This window comes from Denticeps clupeoides, chromosome 7 (assembly GCF_900700375.1).
Source record: "Denticeps clupeoides chromosome 7, fDenClu1.1, whole genome shotgun sequence".
Taxonomy (NCBI): domain Eukaryota; kingdom Metazoa; phylum Chordata; class Actinopteri; order Clupeiformes; family Denticipitidae; genus Denticeps; species Denticeps clupeoides.
Genome location: NC_041713.1, coordinates 22,698,858 through 22,726,243, shown reverse-complemented (window position 1 = coordinate 22,726,243; position 27,386 = coordinate 22,698,858). Strand labels below are relative to the sequence as shown.

At 43.7% G+C, this 27,386-nt stretch overlaps 1 protein-coding gene across 2 annotated transcripts; it reads right to left on the bottom strand.

Annotated features, from left to right (window-relative positions):
* Nucleotides 1-795: 795 nt before the first annotated feature.
* On the bottom strand, nucleotides 796-23,766 carry LOC114794775 (solute carrier organic anion transporter family member 1C1-like). 2 transcript variants are annotated; one of them, XM_028987548.1, is made up of 15 exons: nucleotides 23,534-23,766; nucleotides 20,341-20,447; nucleotides 13,298-13,439; nucleotides 12,418-12,550; nucleotides 11,864-11,985; nucleotides 11,264-11,410; nucleotides 10,207-10,305; nucleotides 8,236-8,484; nucleotides 6,994-7,158; nucleotides 6,368-6,563; nucleotides 3,375-3,540; nucleotides 2,682-2,875; nucleotides 2,528-2,592; nucleotides 2,318-2,435; nucleotides 796-2,152 (listed from the first exon to the last, which is right to left on the bottom strand). In XM_028987548.1, exons 2-15 carry the CDS (start codon nucleotides 20,410-20,412, stop codon nucleotides 1,933-1,935), a joined length of 2,088 nt encoding a protein of 695 aa, XP_028843381.1. In that variant the 5' UTR covers nucleotides 20,413-20,447; nucleotides 23,534-23,766; the 3' UTR covers nucleotides 796-1,932. The 2 variants fall into 2 exon arrangements, with proteins under 2 accessions (XP_028843381.1, XP_028843382.1); XM_028987549.1 differs by lacking the exon at nucleotides 20,341-20,447.
* Between the last annotated feature and the right edge of the window lie 3,620 nt (nucleotides 23,767-27,386).

The following is a 27,386-nucleotide window of genomic DNA, read 5'->3' as shown; positions in this document are numbered from 1 at the left end:
CACGTTTGCCTCAGTTCGGAGAGCAGGGCTGGGAGAGTCAAAGACTATAGATGAGATGAGATGATATGAGCAAGCAGGAAAACAGGGAAGAGACGGTTATAATAAAGATGCCTCAGCTGACCACATTTACCCACATTTTTGTTGATTTTTAAAAATTTTATCATGGCAGTTTTATCCAATGTAAAGTAGTCCCATGTACAGCTTGTAAAACTGTAAATTTGCTGTCCAATCTAAATAAATAATCTCAGTTGGCAACAATTCTGAAGTGTGTACTGACCCCTCATCCCCTAAATTGGTGTTCTAATCTGAGTTTGGTCAGGTCTGATTTCAGCAACATCATGTGGCAAGTCATCCGAGTACCTGAATATACTGAATGATTCTCCATCAATATCATTTTTTTCTTTCTTGATGTTCCAGGCATTTGAAACAGATCGGAGTAAAACATCCCATTCTTTTAACCCCACCTTTTTAAAAGTCTTTGGGATGTGTTGGGGAAGACTTTATCTACCCAAAGTCGCATTTGAAAAGGAGTGGGTGAGTGTGTGTGTGTGTGTGTGTGTGTGTGTGTGTCATTGAACCCCAACAATCCTGTACAGGCAAACATTACTGCATTCTTCATATCATCTCAACAGACTTCAGAACAGAGGAAGAAAGGAAAATGCCATGACTGAGGGTTTGCCAACCTCTTCTTAATCTACACCAGTATTGTACGTCAGTGTGATTTCTTCACTAGGCACAATGGTTACACAATATTTATGGTACAATCATGTCAGTGAATACAATGAGGTACTGCACTGTGGCAAAAAGGACCCTTATATCATATATGAAAACACCAACAATATGCAATAATATAGGATTGAAAAAAGAGCTCAATAGATTTGATAAAAAACAGCTTCCCATGGAAATGAATGTCAATTAGCATCCACTGCAGTACTGATAAATACTACTTCTGCAAATACCTGGTAAAGCTCTCACTTCTGCAATGTACAGCTGACTGGAAGGTATTAACCTGATGAGGTTAATGGGGTTTGTAATAAAACATAACCTTATTAGTGCTGGAAATCAGTCCTGAGTAGTGTTTTCATCCAACTGTATAATACTCTACTGTTCTCTCACAGACACACACACACATTTTTAATAAACATTAATTACCTTTTTTGTTTCTATATCACAAGTTATGAAAATGTGTGACAACTCCTGAGCATTTACTCTTCTCAAATTTGAACCTGCCAATGCGAACTTTCACAGGGGCACTATGGCCTTTTAAAATGTACAACAAATGATAACAAACTGACATTAACACGTGTATCTGACATGCCTCATAGGTTCTGGTTACATATTTTGTTTGACATTTTGCACCCTGACATTCATTAGTTGCCAACCCTAGATGCGGTCTTGGAGAAATCCAATAGGTGGCGCTACAGAGAAAAACTATTCAATATCTTTTACATACATTTCAGGCCAGAATGCAGAGTGTAGGTCTGCAAGGGTATCTGTGGCTTGGAGGGGACCTTGTGGTCATGTTTACATTGTGCAAAAGACACAATAAGCCTCATGGTCTTGCTGACATTGTCCATACGCCACTATAGGACATCAATTAGGACTATTGCTTACCACACTGTACCAGAACCAGAGATGTCTTCTGGGATCAAATGGCAGTTTACAAAAAATGCACCAAACAGCTATTTTTAAAATCAAAAACATATTAATGAGAAAACTACAGCCAAAACAAATAAAAACATATATTTTAAGAAAAGAAATAATGTATTAATAATGTATTCAAGCAATTTAAATTGTCTTGAGACACATGTGTCACCTAAATCTATAGTGGTTCAGTACAAATATATAAAATGTTTGTCCTGTGTGCCATTTTTCCAATACGAGAGATATTTGTCCATACGCATCTTATCTTTTGCACACAAAGCCGGTCCATCACAACCGTGTCTCTCTGTTGGGGTCGTACTCCAGAGTCTGTAGCATCTGGTCACAGTGCAGGGAGTGACTGTCCTCTTTGCTGAGGCACTCCAGCTCTGCGTTCCCATCGGTCAGCGCTGGCTTATTCTGGACATGCCTCTTCAACAGCACAAATCCCAGAATGCACAGCAAGAAGGAGACAGTCCGTAGGCCAAGTGTCAGTGCCAGGTACACCAGTCTGTTGGGACAGAGTGAAGCGAAGTTTCAACATTAAGGCGATTAAATATGGCATCACTTTGTGCAACGATTGATGCAAAGACAAACTGCTCACAGCCTGGTAAAAAAACGAGTGGGATGTAAAGCAAGCTGCGGTGAATACGGAGAGAGAAGCCCAAGGGAGTACCTGTAGGCTGCAGTGTTGTAGATCCTACATGCTCCCCGCCCGCCGCAGCGCTTGTTTCCCCATCTCAGACAGGTCGTGTCTATAACGGCCCCAAAATAAATCGGGGCAGGAATTCCAGCTGCACAACACGGGTTTAAAAAGTAAGTTACGACGCAACACGTTTGCCCATGCAACAAGCAGCCATGCTGGCATGGATTTAACAGAACATACCGAGGGTTCGAGTGGCCAGTGTATGGAACCCCAGAGCTAAAGATTTCAGCTCAGGCTTAATGCATCTGGAACAGAGGATAAAAAAAAAAAACAATCACAGAATATCAAACCAGACCTAAACATGTGGCTGTTGAGATGCAGTCGGGGGGCCGACCTGATGAGCAGCACATAGCCCGGTGTTCCCCCCAGTGAGATGATGAAGGAGGTTATAACAGACAGGGCCAGGAAATAGGGGAAGATTTGGTCACAGCCACCACGCTGTGGGCAGTGGCCCAACGTCGCTGTCAGATTACTGGCCGCTACTGAGCCAGGGTCAGCCTCAGAAACGCAGCGGCAGTGATGAAACGTCTGCAGAGTGGAATGGTAAAAAGATTTCACTCCTTCAAGGGACATTTGGGGACTGCAGGGGTGTTGAACCCATAACATAGAGGAGTAGCCCATGTTGAACAGGGTCAAAGACAGTCAGACAGTCCCATAATACAATAGTCAGCAATTTATATAATCAGTGCACTAGTTTGAAGAAGCAGTTTAAATGAATGTTCAATGAGTTTTGGGAGTTGGGAAAGTTGGGAAAAATGTTTGCAAGTTCTCTCAACTTAACTTAGGAAATTACCTGAAGTTGTTAGAACTTTTTTTTTTTTTACAGTCTACCAAAGTACACAAATATGATTTGTATAAAAATAAAGTGCTTCTGATCACTATGTGATCTAAGCCATTTCTCTGGTAAGACATGAATGAACAGAAATGACTGTTTGCAGTAATACCTTCCACTAGATTATATGGTTGCATATTCATGAGATCAGTAATAATCTATAATAATGCAATGCCAAAGAGTAGCTCGTCTGACCGTGTTCTTCCCAGAGCCACTGGCGATGGTGCAGCCGGCGAGGCAGGGGTTAACATACGTGATCCCATTCTCCCCGCACACTGGATCCCAGTCTTTCGCAGAGCAGGCACAGCCCATGTTACAGCCGGAGAGCAGGGACTTGTTGTGGTGTGACAGTGCATCCACGCTTCACATTTCCACCCAACCCACAAAAAAAAAAAAAATGTGGAGAAAAATGATATTGTACAATGTTTATGGAGGAGAACACCGTTCTCTATTCATAGTTGGTAAACTCTGTACGTGCCGGTTGAGATCTGGGGCAAAAATGAGTACACCCCTCACATTTTTGGAAATATTTTATTCTACCTCTCCTTGAGACGACACTAAAGACATGACACTTTGATACAACGTAAATGCTGGTAAATTCACTGTCCACTCTAAAAAATACCTAAACGCACAGGCATGAATGTCTAAACCACTGGATACCATACCTGTCATTGAAAATAAGGGACATTTTCCGGCACCCGCCATGGGCAGTCCCACCACCCCAACCAAGCCCCAGTATCCATTACATGACAAGAAAGCTAAAATCACCACTTGTCAACCACTTCTAAACTACAATTGGCTTTATGCACAGCTGCACTACTTCCCGAACTGCTCTTCTTCGGAAAAAGACATTTGGTGTCCCATTGATCGTGATATTTTTTTTGCGAGGGGGGGCGTTTTTTTTTTACGTACGGGAGATTTACGGGAAAATACTACGATGGGAGGACGGCGGGAAAGATGGGTAAATTACGGGACTTTCCCGGCCAGAACGGGATACACACCTAAGTATCACAGTTTGACTGATGCGGCGCACATGCAGACATAGTGGAAGCTTTCGGCAAGTCTGAGGGGCTGCAGCAGGTTGAGCGCAGGTGCTTGACTTGGCGAGGACGTCCCGCTGGGGAACGACTGGGATGTATTTGGTTACATGTGTAGCGAAATCCAGGAATACGTGAAAGGGAACACGATGACCGCTAGTTAAAAGTATAAAGCATATGTGTTCGCCTGCGATGCTCCCAGTAAATTGTTCTTTTGAACATTTTAACAATTAAATGGTAGCAAATTAAGTTAACATTATACAATTTTTTTTGGTTTGACAACCACAACACATCATTGGAGATGGTGGAGAGAGCGTGTGAAGCTAAGATAATGCAGGTAATGCAGTGAATGTAGATGAAGATATGATAAGATGATCCTTTCTTATGAGGCAGAGAATGATAAAGCAATGAATGGGGATTGAGTGTGAGTTCTCTTTCTTGTACGGCGGTGAGCGAATTGCATGTGATGGTGCAGTGGTTGGCCTAGTGGGTAAGGGAGCGGGCCCAAACCGCCAAGGTGCCACTGAGGTGGCACTGAGCAAAATGACGAAAAAAAAAAAAAAAAAAAGTGATTGTCACACAGCAGCACAGCACACAGTGCACACAGTGAAATTTGTCCTCTGCATTTAACCCATCACCCTGAGTGAACAGTGGGCAGCCGGCAGCCATGACAGGCGCCCGGGGAGCAGTGTGTGGGGACGATGCTTTGCTCAGTGGCACCTTGGCGGATCGGGATTCGAACCGGCAACCTTCTGATTACGGGGCCGCTTCCTTAACCGCAAGGTCACCACTGCCCCACAAGGTCTATGCAGCTCAGTCAAAACTGCCACTGAGCTACTTGTGGAGCACAGTCTGCCTGCATGGGTTTTGACTTGAGATTCATCTCCCTGGTGTATATCTATATTTGGGTTCATCATTGCGTTCCTGTACACGTGACTGGCCGAGACTCACCTCCTTCATTCTGCTGAACTTGAGGCTGTACTCAAATCTGTGTGTCCAATTAGGTATTTCTAATATCCATTGTGTATTGTCTCTGAAGTGTCAGCATAAGCGTCTATCCTTGGGTGAAGACATAATTGTCAGGGCTCTCACGTCCCTTCACTACACTGTGAAAAGGCAGTCCAGCTGTGCTTCCAGTTAATTCCTGCATTTAACAGTGTCTGCAAACAGCTCTGTTACCAAAACAGGCAAAGAAATCAGATCTATCTAGTCAGTACGTTCTTCGGCTTCCTCTGTCCATGTCTATGGGGTTTTGGAACAGTCAATAAATCAGACTTCACCTCTGTTCATTGATCTATGTGCTTTTACTGAAACCTGGATCCAGTCCCTTACAACAGCTGCTCTATCCACCAACGATGCTCCGTCCCAGATACGATGCTATCTTTGAGAATCTCTCTTTACCATCCACCTGGTCAAATGGGCAGATTTGTAGATGAGTTACATCGTGTGATTTCTACTATCCCTGAATATAACATTTCGCTCCTCGTACTTGGTGACAAGCTTCATGTTCCTGATCTACTCCTTCAATTTGAACCAGGTTTGCAGTCCTCCAATCTACAAATCTTAGAAAGTGATTGACATACAGTTAGCAGTAATTGTACCACTAGTCACTCATCAGTGGTAGCCTCAGCACAGCCCCTTCCTAATTTATCTGACGCTCTTATCTGACTTACAATCAGTAGTTACAGGGACAGTCCCCCCCTGGAGACACTGAGGGTTAAGTGTAATCCTCAGGGACACAATGGTAGTAAGTGGGGTTAAAACCTGGGTCTTCTGGTTAAAAGGCGAGTGTCTTACCAACTAGGCCACTATCAACCTATCCAAAATCATTGAGAGGGCAGTTCTTAAGCAAGCATCTGAATTCCTCTCTCAAAATGATGATCCAAATGTTATGTTATGTTATGGCTGGATTTTGCAATGTCTTCTATTGTGTTGGCATTGTATTTGCAATTTAATTCTGTTGGTGAGTATACTCTGCTCATTTTTGCTAAGGTCCTATTTGAGTGAACCTTATCCCTGTACACAGTCACATACACTGAACTCTCTGCATTGTAAAACATGTGTACCAAGGGACTCTTGAGTGCCTCAAGAGTAAAAGTTTCAATGTTTTACCATAAGGGCAATTTGGTAAAATTGCTTCTGAGAACCTACCCCTGGTAAGACACTGTAATTCCAGCCACCTTGGCGTTCTCACAGCCCATTGCAAAAAAGCAGAGTGAGAGGAAGTAGCCCAGCAGGGATGTCCCAAAGGCAAACTTGGCTGCGCCCATGATGCCAAACTTGAGCTTTTTCATGATAACCCCACCTAAAAAGATACCAAGGGCCACGGCCGGAATGTTGATGACACCTGAAGCAGAGTAAAGTACATTAGAACACTAGTAATATTCCATGCAAAAGGACTCTAGAAAAACAGCAGCAGGTGGGTTGCATTTATGGGTGATACTTCCCCCCACAGATCAAAGCAGAAGCTTTGATCTTGAGTGAAAGTTGCCTCATCCATAATTCATGTGAAGTGGTCAGGTCATGGGGACAGAGGATTGCTTTTGCAAGCTGCAAGGATGGAGAATTCTGAATGCAATTTTACACCCCCCCTACATCCCAAGCCGACACAAACCCATACACACATATACACAGACACTCAGCCCTGAGTGAGTTGTACTGTTAACAGAATATTCAAGAAACAGTTTATATATATTGTATATTTTTAACATGAAATTAATAATTAAAAATGCTGCTGTAAAATGTTAATTTTCAGGGAACAGTGTAAGTGTACGTACCCATTAGAAAGTTGGCTTTAGAGGCCGACTGTCCATAGTGCTGTTCGATGTACTTGGGCTTATAGGTGACCATGCCAATGAGCGAATTGAACTGAATGATGGTTACACAGAGATATACAAAGTAAACAGGGTTTCCCATCAGGCTTTTCAGAGTCGGGAGGAACTCTGAAAGACATGAATAAGTCCTTCACTCTAAAAAGTCTGTTCTTCATATCAGCATAAATCAGTGTGTGTGTGTGTGTGTGTGTGTACAGGCCAAAGGTTTGGACACACCTTCACATTCAATGTGTTTTCTTTATTTTCATGACCAACTACGTTGGTAGATTCTCACTGAAGACATCAAAACTATGAATGAACGCATGTGGAGTTATGTACTTAACAAAAAAAGGTGAAATAACTGAAAACATGTTTTATATTCTAGTTTCTTTGCTCTGGTTACTTTGCACACTCTTGGCATTCTCTCGATGAGCTTCAAGAGGTCGTCACCTGAAATGGTTTTCCAACAGTCTTGAAGGAGTTCCCAGAGGTGTTTAGCACTTGTTGGCCCCTTTGCCTTCACTCTGCGGTCCAGCTCACCCCAAAACAACCTCAATTGGGTTCAGGTCCGGTGACTGTGGAGGCCAGGTCTCAGTACATAACTCCACATGTGTTCATTCATAGTTCTGATGCCTTCAGTGAGAATCTACCAACATAAATGGTCATGAAAATAAAGAAAACACATTGAATGTGAAGGTGTGTCCAAACTTTTGGTCTGTACCGTATATACACACACACACAAACGCACACACACATACATGATATATAAGCATACACAGCTCATATTGAAATATTTTGAAAAATATCAGTATCCATTCTGAATTAAAAATTCAAAACACAGTAAATATGATCAAGTTTCTGATTAACAAATCATGTGATAATCAAACTGGAGTGTACGGACGGTCCCTTGCTCAAGAGGACCTCAGTGGTACCTTGGCGGTTCGGGATTTGAACCGGCAACATTTCAGTTACATTTCAGTCCGCTTCCTTACCCGCTAGGCCACCACTGACCCACTGTGCCTGAGCTCATTGTAAGCTCATTTTGTCCTCAGAAGAGTATAAATACCCGCAGGCAGGCAGGCTGTTTAACAATAGCATGCAAATGTGATGATACTGTGTCCACAAACGTGAACAGACACATTTCCAGAAAGAAAGTAGGTGCAATGCTGTATTACATAAACCGGCATGTAGCCATGTTTTCCAAACCTTTTGCCATGTTGTGGAAGCTGACCAGCTCGTCAGGCATGTTCTTATGCTGGACGTGCAGGGAATGTTTAAGGAACTGTGCCTGCTCAGGGGAGCACTGTGTCTCCTGCCGGTCACTTGTCAGTGGTAGAGCCTTGGGCAGGAACCAGAAAGGCACGGCTGACAACAAGGTGATGACGCCTGCAATGAGGTAGCCCAGCCACCAGGCGCCCACCCAGCGAGCATCACTGGGGCTGATGGTAATGGTGTCTGTTTGGGGATGGACAAATCAGAAGGTAAAGAATGATTGAGAAGGCTGCAATAGACCTTCAGAAGCATTTATGTTTCTTCCATTTATGGCCGGATTCCATGGCCAGCACACTGCTATAATTTGGCTATACATGCATTAAGCATTTGTATTCAAAAAGACATGCATGTTGATTGCTCATGTCACAGAGCAGCCGACTGCCAATAAAACCAGTGAAATTAAGTTCAAGAACAAATCAGATAAAGTATTTCATGTAAAAGGTTTTTTCAAAGTGATGCTGACCCCAAGGAAATAAATCACTTAAAGATGAATGGCTAAGCCATCTGAGGGATTAGAGATTCATTCAGATGTATTTATTTAGAAGGTTATTCAGGTGAGGCAGGTTCACAGGTTCAGTACACACATTGGCACATGTTAGTATCGGCAGGGGTATGTCCTCAGGTTCTTATATACAAATGGTGGTGCAGGGTATTTTAGGGTGCAGGACAGGACTGATACGTGCAGGTGATGATGATGATGATGATGATGATGGGAGAAGAGAACACCTCCTGAGCACCTTCTCACGCTGAACCAGGGGGATCTCTTGGCCAGCCATCCTGTCCATTGGCTTGTGCATCAGGGGTGAGCAGACACGGGCTTCCCTCTAAACTCTCGCATTGTGTCAGGAGTGAGGGTGGTGCCTGCTGGTCCAGTCTGGCTTCTGGTGATCATGGGTGGCCAGGGGCAGATCGCACAGTTCTATCACACTGCCCCTGTTTCCCTGGCAATACCTTAGACGAGGAGTACTGGTGGACTTGTGCAGCTGGACCTCAATGGCCTGCAAAAGCTATCATGGGGTCGAGGAGACCAGTCATACAGTTCAAGTACTCCCGGAGATCCCCAAGATCAGAAGACTACCAACAGGATTTGAACTCGCCAGGGGTGAGTTGGGAGACGCACCATGGAGGGGGAGTACTGTCACAGTTCCGACTGCGGGGGGTGCCCCAGTCAGTGCGCCGGGCCAGAGCTCCATGGGGTCTATGTAAACTATGTATAACAATATCTTGTTAAGTTGTTGACTCTACTGCAGGTTTTGACGTCTGTCTTAGTTTTTGTCATACACTCATCATAGTCCTGTTTGTGTTATCTGTTTTTTTTAATCCCCCTGTCGCCTCCCCTGATGTGTACTTGTTCCCTCAGACATCCTCTTACCTTTTCCCCATTTGGGTCAGTATCTGCCGTCCATCTTTCCCAGTTCCCTTCTCCAACTGACCGTGTCCTAAAGCACTGACCCTTACATGTTGTAAGTCCTTTTAATGAATTCCCGGTACTGGTTCAACAGTTTTGGTTTTGGTCGTGGCATTGTTTTTTTTGGTAAATAAACCATTTTTTCTGCATTTGGATACGTGTCTGTGTCATGACAACTTTCTGCCGTGACAATGTACATTTCCCACTTGTGGGACTAATAAAATGTCATTTTTTTTGTCCAACAATATAAATATTTTATTAATATTATAATTTTGTTGCACATTTTTTCCAAATCCTGTCCCTTTCTTCGCTCTTAAGCCTTGCTGAATGCTGATTACATATGGGATGATCGTTATATTTCTCTATTTTGACCCCATCACATCTTTGTCTGGAATGTCTTACTGGTTTGGATAGCAAGAATGTGTATTTATAAACTATTTTATTAGTGTCCCAACTTATGTGCAACTCATCTCATAATAATGTGTAAACATGCTTACCCATGTCAACAAATCCAATGTCCACATAAATTTTGGCACAGAAAGACCCCAGTAAGTATCCAAACACAGGGCCGATGATGGATATGGTCTGAACACAGCCTGAAATAAACATGTTTCATTCAAGTTATTGACCACAATCTACATATATATACGTATTAAGAAATGGTTTCAGAAATGGTCAAATTATTGCCATGCAAAAAAAAAAGAAAACGGTGAAAAGATTGCTGAATGCTCTAAAATTGGGTTAAAAAAACCTGTCCAATGCATTATTATAAAGTGGAAGGATATTGGAAAACCATCTTTGTGAAATATTTGTGGTTGGATTGCTTATCACTGAAATATCTGGTGAAATCAAATTGTAAAAAATCAACAGCTGATTTCAAAGTACGAGCATTTCCACATGTACAATGTGATGGAAACTCTAGGCATTAGAGCTCAACCGCTGTGTAGTTTGGACTCTTGAGCAATGGAAGAAAGTCATGTGGTCTGATGTGGTCTAGACTGTCCCTGTTCCAGAGTGACGGTGCATCAGCGAGGTGCATGAAGCGATTCAGCCATCATGCCTAGTTCCTACCGTACAAGAGCTGTGATCTGGGGTTGCTGCAGTCGGCCAGGTCGAGGTTCAGCAACATTATATCCCCAAAGAATGTGGTCAGCTGACTACCTGAATATACTGAATGACCAGGTCATTCTTCCCTGATGACACAGGCATATTACAATGTGAAAATACCAGGATTCATCAGGCTCAAATTGTAGTTCAGAGGGCATGACACATCACACATGGATTGGCCACCACAGAGTCCAGATCTTAAACCCACTGGGATGTGCTGGAGAAGAATTTGTGCAGCGTTCCAACTGTCCCATCACATGACATTGCAGCAGCTCATTGGAACAGTGCTACAGCAAATGCATGACGTAATCAAGGCTAAAGGTGGAGCAACAAAAGTGTGTGTGACTTTTTGTTTTTGACAGGAAGCCTATTTTGCTCTGCTTTGTACCAGCCGTCTGCCAATATTTCCCTTTTGAAATGTCAGGTTTCAGGGAGAGCGATGCCTACCAATGTAGAGGGCAGTGTCCTCAGCGCGGGTGTAATCATCAATGTAGGAGATTCCTAATGGCTGCACGGGGGTCTCGCCGATCCCTCGCAACACGTTGCCCATGAAAATGTAGATCCACATCGACAGACTGGACTCTCGCTCGCAGCCTGGAAAAGATGAGCCATAAACAGCCAGGTTTACTGAACAACTGCCCAAATATCCACCTACTTAAATTCCATTTATTGTTAAGCATACAATATCATGATGTTTCCTTGAATGTAGTTGATTGCACACAAAATGTAATACAATAAAACTACATTTAAATGCTCTGGCTCTTATCTTTTGCTTATCTTTTCCCTTCTGGCAGGGAGAACAGGGAGAACAAATATTTTTGGCACAGGCTTTTTCACTGCCAGTGGATTAATGCATGTGCAAGCTGAGCAGCTGTAGACCAGACGTTCAGTGTAAGCAAACAGGAATATCATATCATAACACATCCATAAGCTACACATTTATAATTCTGTACAGTGTATTCATTTTAGATAAACACTAAGATGTCACACCAGAATGTCCTCGGTGCACCTCTGGGACGTTTGTCAAGAGTAATATCTAAATCTTACCAACAGAGGACACTATGGACGGCCTGCCACCTGCGTGTGGGGGCTCTGGGTGGTTTGCTGGACAGGGTGAGATGTTGCTGCTGGTGTTCAGGGCTGGTTTCAGAAACGTCTCAAACGTGTAGCTGTGCACACGTCAGAGCAACAAATTCAGCATGTGAGCGTAAAAAGACACAATTTTCAAAAGAGCTAAGAACAGAAGTTCTTGGTTACTGTTACTTTACATCAAAAAATCTGTTTGCTTTATCATGATTTCACTACATCTGAAGTCCAGGACTGAAAGACAGGATTTCTGTAGTATGATCAGATCTTATATTTTCAGTAAAAAATGAACAGCATGAGATGAGAACCACAGATCAAAACCCATGGCACCATGGTTATGGGTTCCAACCTGGGTTGTGCATCATATAAAAAAATCTATACATACACACAGTAAGACAATAGTATCTGGGGGACATTCACACTGCGGATTCACCACTAGCTGGGCTATCTGGGATCTCTATGATCAAAGGGAGGTAGGAAGGTTCTAATCTAACAACCATTTTCTCCAGGCTTACCGTCCAATAATGAAATGAGGCATGGCGATTAGGAATGTTCCGAGCGACATTAGAAGACATCCAACTGAGATGATCTTAGGCCGATGAAGCTTGGCACCAAAATAGCTCACGAATGCTATAACTAATAAATTACCTGAAACAGAAAAGAGAACACTAATTTCATAATTAAATTTGATCACACTGAAGTAACATGCCACTCCCCCGAAGACCAGATGGTGTTAAATTACACAGATGTCTGTTTTCTTGGTAGGCTTTGAGGGAGGTTTTAAAATGTATGGAGCTGCATCATTCAGTTGATGAAAGTACCATTATGGTGCTAGTAAACCAAATCCCCTTTTAAGAAAATTAGTTGTTAATACCATAAGTGCACTCAGAGATACTCTCAGAGTGCTGCAGTGACATTGCATAGACTAAATATTTATCCAGCTGTTTAATTTCAAATATAAATCCACGCAGACATTTCTTAATATACTGGACTGTCCAAAACACACACAAGTATGCATTTAGAGGCACCCTGAACATGACTACACACGAGGAACATCGCGTTGCCAGGCTTATGGTATACTGGACAGCTGCACAGAACACACATCAGTCTGCCTGCAGTGCACATACATAAATCAGCCACAACATTAACACCACCTGGCTAACACTGTCTAGGCACCTAAGGCATCGACTAGACCTGTGAACTGTGCTGTATGGCACCAAACCATAAGCATAGATTACATAAGAACCAGGCTAGATGCCCATTACTTATCTTCAGTCCTTGAAAGTGGCTTTTGTCAGTCAGTGTTTGAACATTGTGGCTGATCAGTGTATGAATTCTTCACACTGCTGTACAGTACAAGAAAAGGTGTTGGAATATGGGCATCAGACCACTCACCAATCTCAAAGCTCCCGTCGATAATTCCAATTATGTAACTGGGAATATCAAACCTCCGCTCCAGTTGAGTTATTGTGCTCTTCATATAGCTTCCAGACAAGGCCTTGGCAAAATAGGCAAAGGACAAGGCCGCAAGGAAAATCTGTGAAGAGTAAAGGCAAACGAAGAGGACATATTATCTCACCAAACTATACCTGGAAATGAACCAACCATACCAGCAATGAGTTAAAAAAATCCTCAAAAGCCCCATTCTGAGTATCTTCACTCACAACACAGCTGTATTTTAGGAGGCAGGATACAGCTCATCTCCCTATCTACATGCTGTGGAGAGGGTCAGCAGCTTCAGGCTCCTTGGGGTCACCCTCAGTGCCAACCTCAAGTCCTCAGAACACACAGCAGCGGTCACAAAAAAAGCCCACCAACGACTCCGCTTCCTCAGAGGCATAAAGAAGACTGGGGTATCCACCTCTGTCCTCACCAGCTTCTACAGGTGCGCTGTGGAGTCCATCCTCACGGGCAGTATTGAGTCCTGGTATGACAGTTGCACTGCTCAGGACAAGAAAGCTCTGCAGAGGGTGGTGAAAACAGCTCAGAGGATCACAGGCACACCACTCCCAGCAATAATGGACATTTACACCACGCGCTGTCTCAAGAAAACAAAGAGCATCCTGAAGGACCCCAGCCACCCTTTTACTGTCCTGCCACCAGGCAAGAGACTCAGGACAATTCACACACGCACATCACGATTCAGGAATAGTTTCTACCCCAGTGCCATCAGGCTATACAACACATAGTATCCACTGTCACTTAAATTATGCACACTCACTTTATGCAACTTAGCCTTCTGCGACTTAATTATTGCTGCTGCACTTTGTCTTCTATGTATCATGTTCTATGTTCTGTCTACATGGGAGGGGTTTTCAAGTAAGAATTTCATTGTACTCTGTACATATGACAAACTTCAACCTCAACTTCAACCTCATCTACATTTGTGAAAGCATGCACAGGGCTGCACAAAACTTTACATCTATCTTCAGCCTTAAAACACAGAAGAACTAAAAAAAATAACTTTATATCAAATTTTATATTTTATATATTTGCATAGGTTTGCAAACTCAATGTCCATGAAGTTCAAAAACTTCATTGGTATACAAATAGATATTAGCCTGCACATTAATATTATCCTTCAGACAGTATCATTGAATGCATAACCTATTCCAAACTTCTATTTCACAGCAAGAGATTATGAACTATGGGGCCGTCACACCATACACCTGATTATGGAGTCCTGATCCATCCCAGATGACACCAATTAGACTTAATGGATCAGGACTCCATAAAACTCAAGAAGCAGCACTCAGATGTTGCAGCCACATTGACATGGATTAACCTTCCCTTATGTGTAGTTTTTCAGATCCTGGCAACTGGCACACGCCTTCGGGTTATTTTCGGTCCCTTTGTGTCTTGCTTAGTCCTTTTTGACCCTCATGCCGTTTTATGTTCAATAAAGCCCTTTTTTTTGTGCCACAACGTCCTTCGCCTGCACTTCCTTCCCTGTTCAGCCCAACAGTGGGCGTGACAACAGTGACTAGCCAATTTCTGTATATGTTATGTATATTTGTAAACATTTTTTTTTTAGATACACTTTTCACATCATTTTTTTATCCAATTTGCAATAAAGCTGCACAGGGCACTGAAACCAGGTTTGACTACCACTACATCCTTTACTCCTGTCTCACAAGGGCTGTTATAATGAACACATTAAACACTGCAGTTAATCCATAATGCGTTAAAAGAATTGAGCGTATTCAATTGTATTTCGTTTACTTCCTGTGTGGGTGTGGCCTACGACATGGATGTGAAATTTCATCCTAGCCAGAGATGATCCTCACATAAAGATGCAGACGGCCAGTGTCGGAGTAGGGCTGTTTCAGATGATGATCAGATGACGTTTACATTATTATCCTGCAATGTGTACAGGAAATGTTTTTTTAATAGAGTGGAACTCACACACTGCCATGTTTGGGTCAAAGGTTTTTCTAGCAATTAATTCATTGTAAAATTACTGAGTAAAATATGTTAGGGCCGTCAATCAGAAAATTAATTGATTAAGTGCTGCCAATCATTTTAGAGAAAAAATATAAGCATGTGCAGGAAAGGAAATTCTGGAAGCCACTCAAGTCCAAATCATCAATTATCTCTGCTTGATACCAACAGGGCCAGGCAGAAGAAAGCCTGTGTTGTTCTGTGGCTGCTGCTGTTGCCTGTGAACTCGCACCATTAAACTGGGTCACCAGGGTGCTGCAGCCCTGTCGGCATGCACCGTTTGTGTCCCTCTTGCTGTAGAACCATGGTGAGCCACTGCACAAACTGACAGAGGTGTGACATTCCTTCGTCTGTCTCTCTGTTCATCTGCCTTTCACGGGTCACAATTTTTTTTTATATTGTTACATGATGAGAACGATGCCATAAGCTTTCAGATCTTTACCGTTGGGAGATGTTTTGCTGTTGAAACATGGAGATCAGGGTTATAAACAGGCGCCATAAAACCACTGTGTGTGAGACTAAAATGCAGCAGTTGGAAATCTGCTATGACCACAATCTTCATTGCTCACTTGTTCTCATGGAACCTTGCAATGGAAGATTTAGAATAAAACACACTAATGTTGTTTTCTGCTGTTGTTGTTGAGTCGTCGTTGCTATAGTATTTAATGTCAAATACCACAGTAATCCATTCTGGAATAACATTGCCTCTAAAGAGAATTCAGTTTAGAGAGTGGGGACCTGTTCCAATATCTGCAGCATGACTTTTCCGATAAGAAATTAAAAGAATTTCAGCAGGAGTTTGTTGCAGTATTGACAGTGACATATAAACATCCCCCTGAAAAAAATAGTTATATAGGCAATTACAAAATGGTATAAATTAACTGTTCATTAAATTTAAATGGACACAGGAAAAATGAACATTCAGTGGTCAATGAATGATTGCTACACCATGTATAAAACAGCAATCTTCCACTAGCTCTAAGCGATGAAGGGAATTTGGCTGGAAAAATTAAATTGTTCTTCACCCCACATCAAAAGTAAACAGCCTGCAATGCTGAAACCAACGTGGGCACGTGAATGGCATCACCATGGCATCACCATTCAAGACCCTAGAATTGTGCTCCTGGGATTTTCATACCTCGAGCCGTGATTCATATTGAGAATATTTATCTGGTGGGATTAATAGGGGTAAAGTAGCCACTTATTTTACTCAAGTATAATGGTGGATGCCATTCCCACAATCCACCCATGCAAACCTCTTTTTCTAGGCTCGCCATTGCGACAATCTTATATAACATATTTGACATTATTGTAAAGTCTTTGAGTTTGGGCTCATGCAAATAGTGACATGCGTAAAGTCCAATGAATGAGCTCTCCACAAGAAGAAGAAGAAGTGCTTGACTGTGAATGTGAAACATTATAATAATAAATAGTGACCCTGTAAGAGCCACAATCTTTGCTAAATCATAGCCTGAGACTACGCTGTGACTAGCATGTAACTTAAATGGCTTGTCGATGGCTTTTCTTTAGATGTGAAAGAAAGTGACACTGTAGTTACCACTGTAATATTTAAAGTCTTCTAATGCATGGCTGTCTCTTAATGCATAAGCTTTTCATGCATTAGGTTGTGCCTGAGGTCTAATTTTCACATATACACACACACACACACACACACACACGCACATACAAATAAACATGGTTCTCACACCACAATTCACATCCTTCTACATCACATCACATGAATACTGTGCATACACATACACATTTTGGCTAGTGGGGTAGGGTGGAGATCTGTGGGGGAGACCTCAGTGGTTGACCCATTCTTCTCCTATGTTTATTAAATGTGACAAATGACAGTAGGACCACCAGAATAAGAGTTTACTTTTGTGATGTGCAAACAAGCTGATGCGTGTTTGTGCATGGGCCATAAGCTCCTCTGCAGCCCTGATAATTACACTGTGCCGAGAGTGCAGAGAGCACACGTGCCACCGCTGTATCTGTCTGGAGAACAATGGCGAACTTGTTCATGTCCTGCCATGTCTTTGTCTACTCTACTCATTGTTGTTGGGCATGGGAGCCAAAGGAGCTGTATGTGAGAACTTAACTTCACCCTGAAATGTTCTGTAATGTCTGATTCAGCCTGTGAATACAGCAAGAGTTTTGTGGATATGTGAGTGGAGACGTTGAGATCTATAAAATAATATAAACAGCAGAGGCTAAAGAAAATGGATTACTCCACATGGAGAGGTAAAGAGATTCAACATATATTGTCGTTTAATTCATGTTCCCTACGACAAAAAGCTGAACAGGTCACAGGTAATTTCTGCATCATGGTCTTGGTGTCATGGCCTGCTGCACCAGGCTCATCTCTGACGTAAACCAAACTGTCACAGCTTCAGCCAGTCCTGCCATCGTCACCTGCCTTCTTACTCTGAACCTGTCTGTCCCGAAAACTGCACCACTTGATTTATCAGGTTTATAAAAGGACCCATGTTCATTGTCTTGGTGATTCTTGTGCCAGTCAGACGCTTGCACCCCTGACCAGTTTGTATGTTCCTCTTGTTAGTTCGCCCAGCGCGTGTTTTCTACCTTGTTCGGGGCCTCGCCCTCTTTCATTAGCTGTTTTTGTAATAAACCATGTTTTCATAACCGCTTGTGCCTTGGTCCTTCGTCTCCAAACTGTTACAGAAGAATCGGCCACAAAACATGGACCTTCCTGGGTGACATCCACTCAGCCAGCAACCAAGAAGCTGAGCTGTCCATCCAGCACACCGCCCCTGTCCCTCTACAATGCGGCTTGGATCAGCTGGCAAGCCAAGTCATCTTCAAGTCACCCTTCCTTCTCCAGCACCGCCCACTGCATCCCACTCTACGAAAACTCACCTATCATACACAGCTAATTTACCTGAACATTTTGGTGGCACACCAGAAGGTTTGCTGCAGATGGATCTATATTTCTTGTCCAGCCCAGATTCCAATCATCTCTCGTATTACAGAGAGAGCACTGATGAGAGACCTGGAATGAGGAGCTGAACAATTACCACCAATTCTTATCTCCCACTTTCGTTCTGTTCCAGCCTCATGGTGAACCATCTACACTGCACTGTCAGGGACTTACAAGACAAAGGATTTACTCACGACCAAAGCAGGATACATGTATCCCCTATACATCAGGTGAAGACAATCATGTTATTTAAGAAGACACACATGAAAGATGCAAACTCCGTTCTGGAACATGGAACTGGAGGACCCCCCTAAAGTCAGGACAGTGTCATGCCTTTAGTAGAAAGCTGTCCAACGCAGAGTAAAATTATGAGATCGGCAACAGAGCTCATTGCGTTCAAGCTCATACTCGAAGAGTGGAGGCACTGGCAGGAGGGAGCATGGGAAACCTTTTTGGTTTACACCAACCATCACAACCTAGTAAGACAGGTGGGCCCACTTTTTTTCATGCTTCCACTCATGATGTGGTTACACTAGATTTGTAAGTATATTTCTATAAATGTGTGCTTTGTGTCTTTTATTTTCTTATTTTCTAAAGTTACCTGTATTCTGGTGTGGGTCAGGGAATTATAATGACAATCTGGGTGTTTAATTAATTGTAGAATGTCGAAGTTAGTGTTTCTGGTTATGTCAAATATGTTTCTGTATTTTTGTTTGTTCAATTTATGGTTATTGTAAAAAGTTATGTGAGTTATAAAACTTTGATCACCCCACAACAATTGTTTGGTAGCAGCCGTGCCTTTGGGTTAGTGGGTTGGAGACCCGGTTCCGTTCTCTTGAACACACGGTGTGAGTTGTATGAGGTACGTGGGGTTGGTGTGCAAAATGTTATTTCTTTTTTCATTATAAATTATGTACATATTAGGAATATTTTGTATGTGTGTTATTTTGTGAATATTTTGTATGTTCTTATAATACTGAATATTGTAGAGAGAGGTGCAGAAAGGATATGCAATGTGTGATGCGACCTTGCTTTTTGTGCAGAACACACGTGGTAAAGCAAATCTCTTGGTGTCAGCTCGTCATTTGCTGTTCGAGGAATGGAATAAAAAAATACACAACGCAGAAGAAGAACCGCTACACTCCTGTAACGCCAAAGTCAGATACTCTGTCCTGTGTCCATGACATGGAGGAAGAGGAGCCGCAACCACCATCATCCCCTTCCTGTGGAGTTTGGACAAGGACATTGAGAGGGAGAGTAGGAGAGAGTCTCTACCGCTATGTCTCCACTAGTTGCTGAAAGTGGCTGATCACATGGGCTCATTCCATGAGAAGTGCCTTCTGGTAAACTCCACCCAGTACCTTGCCAAGCTCTAGTTGACCATACCACAATCCTGGTAAAGATAGACCCGATAGATCGGTTTTAAAGAATGTGAATGGCTGTCCACAGGTCTGTGTCTCCACCTGCTCTGCCAAAAGTTGAGTCCTCAGTTAATTGGACGTTCCCACATCTTGCGCCAGGAGAATCTGGTCACATACAAGCTTCCTTTTCCCACATTCGATATGTCCCTCCTCAGACCTGTGATTCCTGGCCCACTGGCTGATGATATTAGAGGTGAGGTGATGGGTCAGAAAAGTGAAAGCAGTAAAAATCATCCACAACTCAGTAAATGCTGCTGCAGAAAACGAGGAAACTGAACTCATTTCTGCTGGATGAAACTAATAACAGAAAATGGTTTGGCTAATTTCCCGCTGGCAGTAGGAAGTATTAAAACACATTGGCATTACATTTCCAGTACTTTTTTGTGAATGACTACATGTGAGAAAGAAGAATAAATGCTGTGTCATCATGTGACAGCTCTTTGCTGGTTGGTATTCAAAACTGAAGAAATGTGGTGATCAATATTACCTCCTTAATGTTGCCAAATAAAAGTAAGTCCTTCCAAAAATTGAAAGAAAGCTTTCTTTTCCATGAATGGCCTGTCCACATCTATGTGCATACTACAGGGTCATAGGTGTTTTTCAGTGGAGTGAAAGCATATAGGAGGAGGTACCTTAAGACTTCGACAGCAGGGATCCATTCTCCAAAGAGTGACGCTGTTTTCTTTGGACACAACTACCTGCATGTAATGTCTAGCATTGATGGCACGAGCACCTACATCTATAAGACAAAAAATGAAGAATTGCTTAAATACTAAAAAAAATGCATGAATCAAGAAATTTTTCTGCTGTGTGATTCAAGGTTTGATGGACGAGGACCCAGGTCCAGTCGGAGGTTGACGGATGGGACAGAACCCAGTGATTGTGATACACAGCCAGCCTTGGTGAACCAATCCACCATGGCTAGGATTGTTGTCTTGTCATGGAACGTGGGAAGACTGGTTATAAAGTCCAGGGACATGTGGGTATGAGGTCCTGGGTTCTGCATCGTTATGTCTTAACTGCAGGGCTTGTGGACATAAGGTTGTAGGGACATACAAGCGGTCAAGTAGGGTGTTCTGTGGTGGAGGTTCTTGATCATGATGTTCCGGAGAAAGTCCCACTGCACCAGAGCCAGGATGATTGGTTCTGGGAGGATGGGTGCAGGGGCGATGGGTCTTTTGTTGTGTATGTGGTTACCAGGACATGGCCTTTGTATTGTGTATAGTGAGTGTAAGAGAGAATAATAGTGAATGTAAGAGAGAATGATAGTGAATGTAAGAGAGAATGATAGTGAATGTAAGAGAGAATGATAGTGTGTGTAAGAGAGAATGATAGTGAATGTAAAAGAGAATGATAGTGAATGTAAGAGAGAATGATAGTGTGTGTAAGAGAGAATGATAGTGAATGTAAGCGCTGATCGTGTGTGTCGCGCTTCCGTGCCTCTCCGTGCGCCTGCCGTGTGTGTCCGCGCGCCTGCTCGTGTTTGTCCGCGCGCCTGCTCGTGTGTGTCCGCGCGCCTTCCCGTGCCTCTCCGTGCGCCTGCTCGTGCGTGCCCGCGCGCCTGCTCGTGCCTGTCCGCGCGCCTGCTCGCGCCTGTCCGCGCGCCTGCTCGTCCGCGCGCCTGCTCGTGTGTGTCCGCGCGCCTTCCCGTGCCTCTCCGTGCGCCTGCTCGTGCGTGCCCGCGCCCTGCTCGTGCCTGTCCGCGCGCCTGCTCGTGTCCGCGCGCCTGCTCGTGTGTGTCCGCGCGCCTGCTCGTTCCTGTCCGCGCGCCTGCTCGTGTGTGTCCGCGCGCCTGCTCGTGTTTGTCCGCGCGCCTGCTCGTGCCTGTCCGCGCGCCTGCTCGTGTGTGTCCGCGCGCCTTCCCGTGCCTCTCCGTGCGCCCGCTCGTGCGTGCCCGCGCCTGCTCGTGCCTGTCCGCGCGCCTGCTCGCGCCTGTCCGCGCGCCTGCTCGTGCCTGTCCGCGCGCCTGCTCGTGTGTGTCCGCGCGCCTTCCCGTGCCTCTCCGTGCGCCTGCTCGTGCGTGCCCGCGCGCCTGCTCGTGCCTGTCCGCGCGCCTGCTCGCGCCTGTCCGCGCGCCTGCTCGTGTGTGTCCGCGCGCCTGCTCGTGCCTGTCCGCGCGCCTGCTCGTGTGTGTCCGCGCGCCTGCTCGTGCCTGTCCGCGCGCCTGCTCGTGCGTGCACCGCGCGCCTGCTAGTGTGTGTCCGCGCGCTGCTCGTGTTTGTCCGCGCGCCTGCTCGTGTTTGTCCGCGCGCCTGGTCGTGTGTGTACGCGCGCCTTCCCGTGCCTCTCACGTGCGAATGCTAGTGACTGTAAGCGCGCCTGATAGAGAATGTAAGAGAGAATGATAGTGTGTGAGCAACTGAAAGAGAGTGAGACGAGTTTGATTGAAATGAAAGGGATTCTTAAATGTCAAGTTCCTGATTGGTTTATCTGAGGAGGGAGAAATTATAAGATGGTGGAAAGGGAGTGCATTCATGAAGCCATTGGTCTACTAAATAATAGAAACCATCATCATTGGTGTCTAGTTGTTGTCCAGATTCAAAATGGCCAGAAATGATGACCAACTCCCAGGTCTCTCTTCTCCCGCTGAGGTCAAAATCACCATAGACAATAGGTTACATCTTGTCTCCACTGAACTTACTTCACACTAGCTAATAAAAGGTGGTGAATGGGGTTTCATCAGTCTTTGTACCAGAATGGTACACCAGCACCAGGGGTGTTCCTACACTAACTGACTGGGTCAGAGGTCACAGGCATCATAGACAGCATAATATGGCTTTTTTCACACATTTTTTTTCTTGGCAAATTATCACCAACCCTGCACTGACACCATTAGCAGGCTCACTACCTGGCTCACTACCTCTCTGTATCGCTCCTTCCCACGGGTTCTTCCGTTCTTAAGTCCCTCTCCTAGAGTTTTTTAACCGCAGGGCTGGTGTACAGAGACGGCAGGGCCAAAAGGGATGGTGGGGCGAAAAAGGCAGAAGAAAAAAATGCAAGCAGCAACAAAGGAAAAAGAAACACAATGATGAAAGATATTATGAAGGATATTTTAAAGCACTTATGAAAGTTGCTCTGGGTAAGAGCATCTGCCAAATGCTGTAAATGTAAATGAGACAGACTGTATAAAAGCAGAAGGTGTCCACCTTTAAGTTATGGTTTGAGTTTTTTTTAGGCTATTGTGATTGCATAACTTTTTTCAATATTTCTGTTTTTAAAAAATAAAAAAAAAAACTGTTACTGAATTTATTGTGGAGTTGTTAGTATTAAAATTAACTGAAATAAAATGTTTTTTGTGAATTGTTTCAGATGAAAGTTTTCTGTACCTACCCTAGGTACCCTACCCTAGACCTACCATACAGGTCCCATATTCCAACATATGACTTATGATCCCAAAATACAAATGTACCATTTCATCTTTACTCTGATTCAGTGTACATTTAACCAGAAAGCATCAGCAGCCTCATTTATTCAAGTGCTTTTCTATCAGATGCAGATTTCGGACAGGACCTGACCTGCAGACGCGCACTTTGTCTAATTAGCTGATCAATATGAACTGAAGATTTAATGCGCGTTTATGGACGGACGGACGCTCCTCGGTAACCGATAGAAAGTCCCGGATTTGATCCAGTCAGTTTTCATTTTACCGAATCAAATAAAATATTAAAAAGCACCAGCCGCAAATGCATAAATGCTGCAAACACTGACATATTCTGTATGCGTGACCTTTAAATCGAATATCTCTATATATATAATGAATATAAGCATGCTCTATAAACATAACCTCTCTCTATATATTACATCTAATACACTGTAAACTTGTACCTGCTTATGTAAATCGCCCGCCCGGGTGTCATGTGAAGCGGATTTTCTCCCCTTTGCGTACATTCACCTCCAACTTTGATTCGGGAGGAAGAGGAGGATGGAGCTCACGCAGCCTCCCCGAGGTCGCGTCACGTCGCCTGTGCGCCGACGTCACTCGGGCTGTGGGGAGTTTCACCCCGACACGTGACCCGTCTGGATCCACCGGGGTTCTGGGGATCGCCGGTCCGCGGCAGGAAAACCTCCGGCAGCGAAAAGCCTCTTATCCACGTGACCCTCCACACTTCCAGCCCCCAACAACCTGTGGCTTTCGGAATAACCGAGGTCAACCGGACAAAAGACCTCACTTGAAGGACAGAGGCTAGGACCTTTCACTTGATCCTTCAGATGCCCTGTTGCTATGGAAACATAAAGGCTGTGAAATCTGAAAAAACATTTTTTTCTCATTGGTGTCCTTGATGGAAAGGCAGTGCACGTCAGAAGACCGGTGTGATGTGCTCCACGTTGGTCCTGTTTTCTCAGCTCTCAATCTGTACGAAAGATTCAAGAGATCTTTATTATCAGTACAACATTATACAGTGTCTTGAAATGCTGTTTCACACAGACCCCCCCCCCCCCATGCTGCTTGCTGCTATTATAATTTATATTCCATTTACATTGGCAGATTCTCACTGAAGGCATCAAAACTATGAATGAACACATGAGTTTTGATGCTTTCAGTGAGAATCTACCAACGTAAATGGTCATGAAAATAAAGAAAACACATTAAATGAGAAGGTGTGTCCAAACATTTGGCTTGTACATCATGGATAAATCCATAAGTCCTTTGCGAGGGCAGAATACCCACCGATCCTCCCCCTCCAGATCTGACTGTCTAAGACAGGCCAGCAGACAGGCTGATGTGACTGCCCTAGGCTTCACCATTCATGGAGACGTAAATTGTCAAGGTCCTCCATCAGAACTTTATCTACTGGTACGTGTCACTAGCCTTAACCAGCTATTTGGGCAAGAAAGACAAAGGCCTTTGGATGTGCATTGACCTCAAGTACAGGCATAGTTTTTTGATACCTTAATTGTTTGTGTATCATTGTTCAGTTCACAATTCATTAAAGCGTGTACCTTAAACATCCCCTATCATGAAACCATGACTTTGCAAGATTATTTAACATTAATATGGCTAGAAATGGCGATAGGTATAAAGAGTGTTTTGATCGTTCGGCTTTGCCGTCCAGAGAGTGGCAGCTCAGACAATCGGATCTGGAATTTGTCCACTTATGTCTCCCATTTCTCATACTTTTTCCACCCAGAGAAAAAAAAAAGGATCTCCACTGACGTCATGGCTTGAAAATAGCATTTGCTCAGTGATTGGGTGTAAAAATGAGCACCAAGGTATTTATTTAGCTCTGTCACATGAGACTCCACTTCCTGTCTGCGCCTAATATTGTGGTTGGTGAATGGTGTTGATGACGTCATTTCCACAAATGCCCGCTCAACTTCTATAGGCCGCTCTCCTCCTCGTCCCGCCCCTCTCCTCCTCATTAGCATTTAAAGCAGTAGACACGGAAACAGCACGTCCTGGGAAATCTCATTGTAGGACCGGATCAAAGTGGAAAGATGGAAAGACTTTTTGGACAGAGACGTCAGATACAGTATTAGGGGACCAGGGGACCTTTAAAAAAACACAAAGGCCAGCTGAAATGGTCTAACCTTCCTTCTTATTTAAAATGAAATGGTGGAAAGTTGATCTAGATTTTCTGGAACGAGCACTGACCTCTTTAGCACATTTGCTCTTTGCTCCATCGCTGTGTGGATGGCATGGTTGGCACTGGTGACACACATTAACAGACTGGGTGGCATTTCCACCTCCAGCTGTTACAACACCAAGAAAAGGGGAGCCCCCAGGCGCAAGTGCTTGAACAAACCAGTTTATTGTAATACAGGACAAACAAAATTATAGGAATCAGTTTGTTCGATAAAAAAGTGAGGAACGGAGAAAGGAAAGGCTCACTCACACTGGGAACACACACACTCATGCTGCAGAACACACACACTCATTACTAACCCTTCAATGCCATGCTTATCATATTTGAGAGATGCATTTCTGGGAATCACTGAAATCATTATTTATATATAAAAAAAAAACATTATTATTGCTAAAAAACATACTACAGTAATAAATTATAAACCAAAATTCCACAGGAAATCGACCTATCCGGACGTTGGTCACCGGAGCGGGCGTGGACTCTAGAGCTGGTGTAAGAACAGGTGATATTATTGAAGTAGTCGATGGAGCAGGTGGTCACATGACATTTTGAAAAATTACATCCTTACATCAGAAATACTAACAGGGCGTGGCCAACATGTGTCACCTTAAATTTGTTGAGGTTTGGACCATGTTGAAAAATTAGCATGATAGCATGCAGTTATAATGAAGTGGCTGATGGCGCAGACGGTCTTAATAATGTGGCTGATGGCGCAGGCGTTCCTAATAAAGTGACTGAAGGACAGGGCATTCCTAATAAAGTGGCCGAAGGACAGGGCGTCCCTAATAAAGTGGCAGAAGGACCGGGCGGTCTTAATAATGTGGCTGATTGAGCAGGCATCCTAATGAAGTGGCTGGTTTAAGATTGCATTGAAATACAGTGTTGGTGTACCCCTTGTAGGATCCCCCTTTTAAAAAGGCTACCAATACAAAAATTAGCATTCAATGCATTCCGCATTAAGTGCCAGAACAAACAAACTTTTTTTCACCCATTGGACCTTTGTTTTTTCAAAATTGCGCGTGATCCGTAAGTCAGACAGATGCAAGCTATATGTAAAATATATGGACTAGGCAAGATTTACGAGACAACATCCAAAAACTTTGCATGTCTAACCATCTGGACACAAAGTCCAAAAAAGTAGAATTTTGGACTGGGGAATTACGCACAAACTGTAAATCCCACCAAACTATTCCATACGTCAAACCATGTGGAACGAAAAGCCACACGACCTGACATAAAATTTGTGTGTGCTCAATCGTGTCAACGCAAATACTAAAAAAGTTTGGTCCTGGATTGTGGGAGTCCGTTAGGCCTCAACGAAGTAGTAGCCTGGTAGTAGCCTAGTGGTTAACACACTCGCCTATGAACCAGAAGACCCGGGTTCGAATCTCACTTACTACCATTGTGTCCCTGAGCAAGACACTTAACCCTAAGTTGCTCCAGGGGGACTGTCCCTGTAATACTGATTGTAAGTCGCTCTGGATAAGGGCGTCTGATAAATGCTGTAAATGTAAATGTAACCAATATGTCACGTTTTGCCTCTGGCCTGACCTCTATTTTAAGTTCTTAGTGTGGTGGCCATGAATGCAAGACATGGCTCTTTCTGCTTTTCTCCTAATTTTCCAAGTTTTCCCAAACCCTGTTGGTGATACCGACACATCCAATATGTCAGATTGTGAGTTACTAGCCCGGGTCACTAGCTTTGACGGCTACCCACAGGGAGCTGAACAGGTCTTATTCTGAATAATAGTAAACCCTATTTTTTAACTTTCCCCAACGAAGCAACCAAAATGTTATTTAGTGAGGAGACGTCAGGCCAAAGGCCTCCGTTGTTTCTGTGCATTTCACGGTCTTAGAGTGGCAGCCTTGAATGTAACACATGTTCTTTTTTGCCTTTTTCCCAGTTTTCTGGGTTTTTCCAGGTTTTCCCAACCACCGTTGGCAGCATCGACTCGTCCCATATGTCAGATTGTAGGTCACTAGCCTAAACAGGTACCCTCAAACCAAAAACGTATTCCAAGCACAACAGTAAATGGTCTGACAAAATTAAGAGGCCCAAAACTAGAAACAAAAATTGGTTGGTTGCAGCAGAG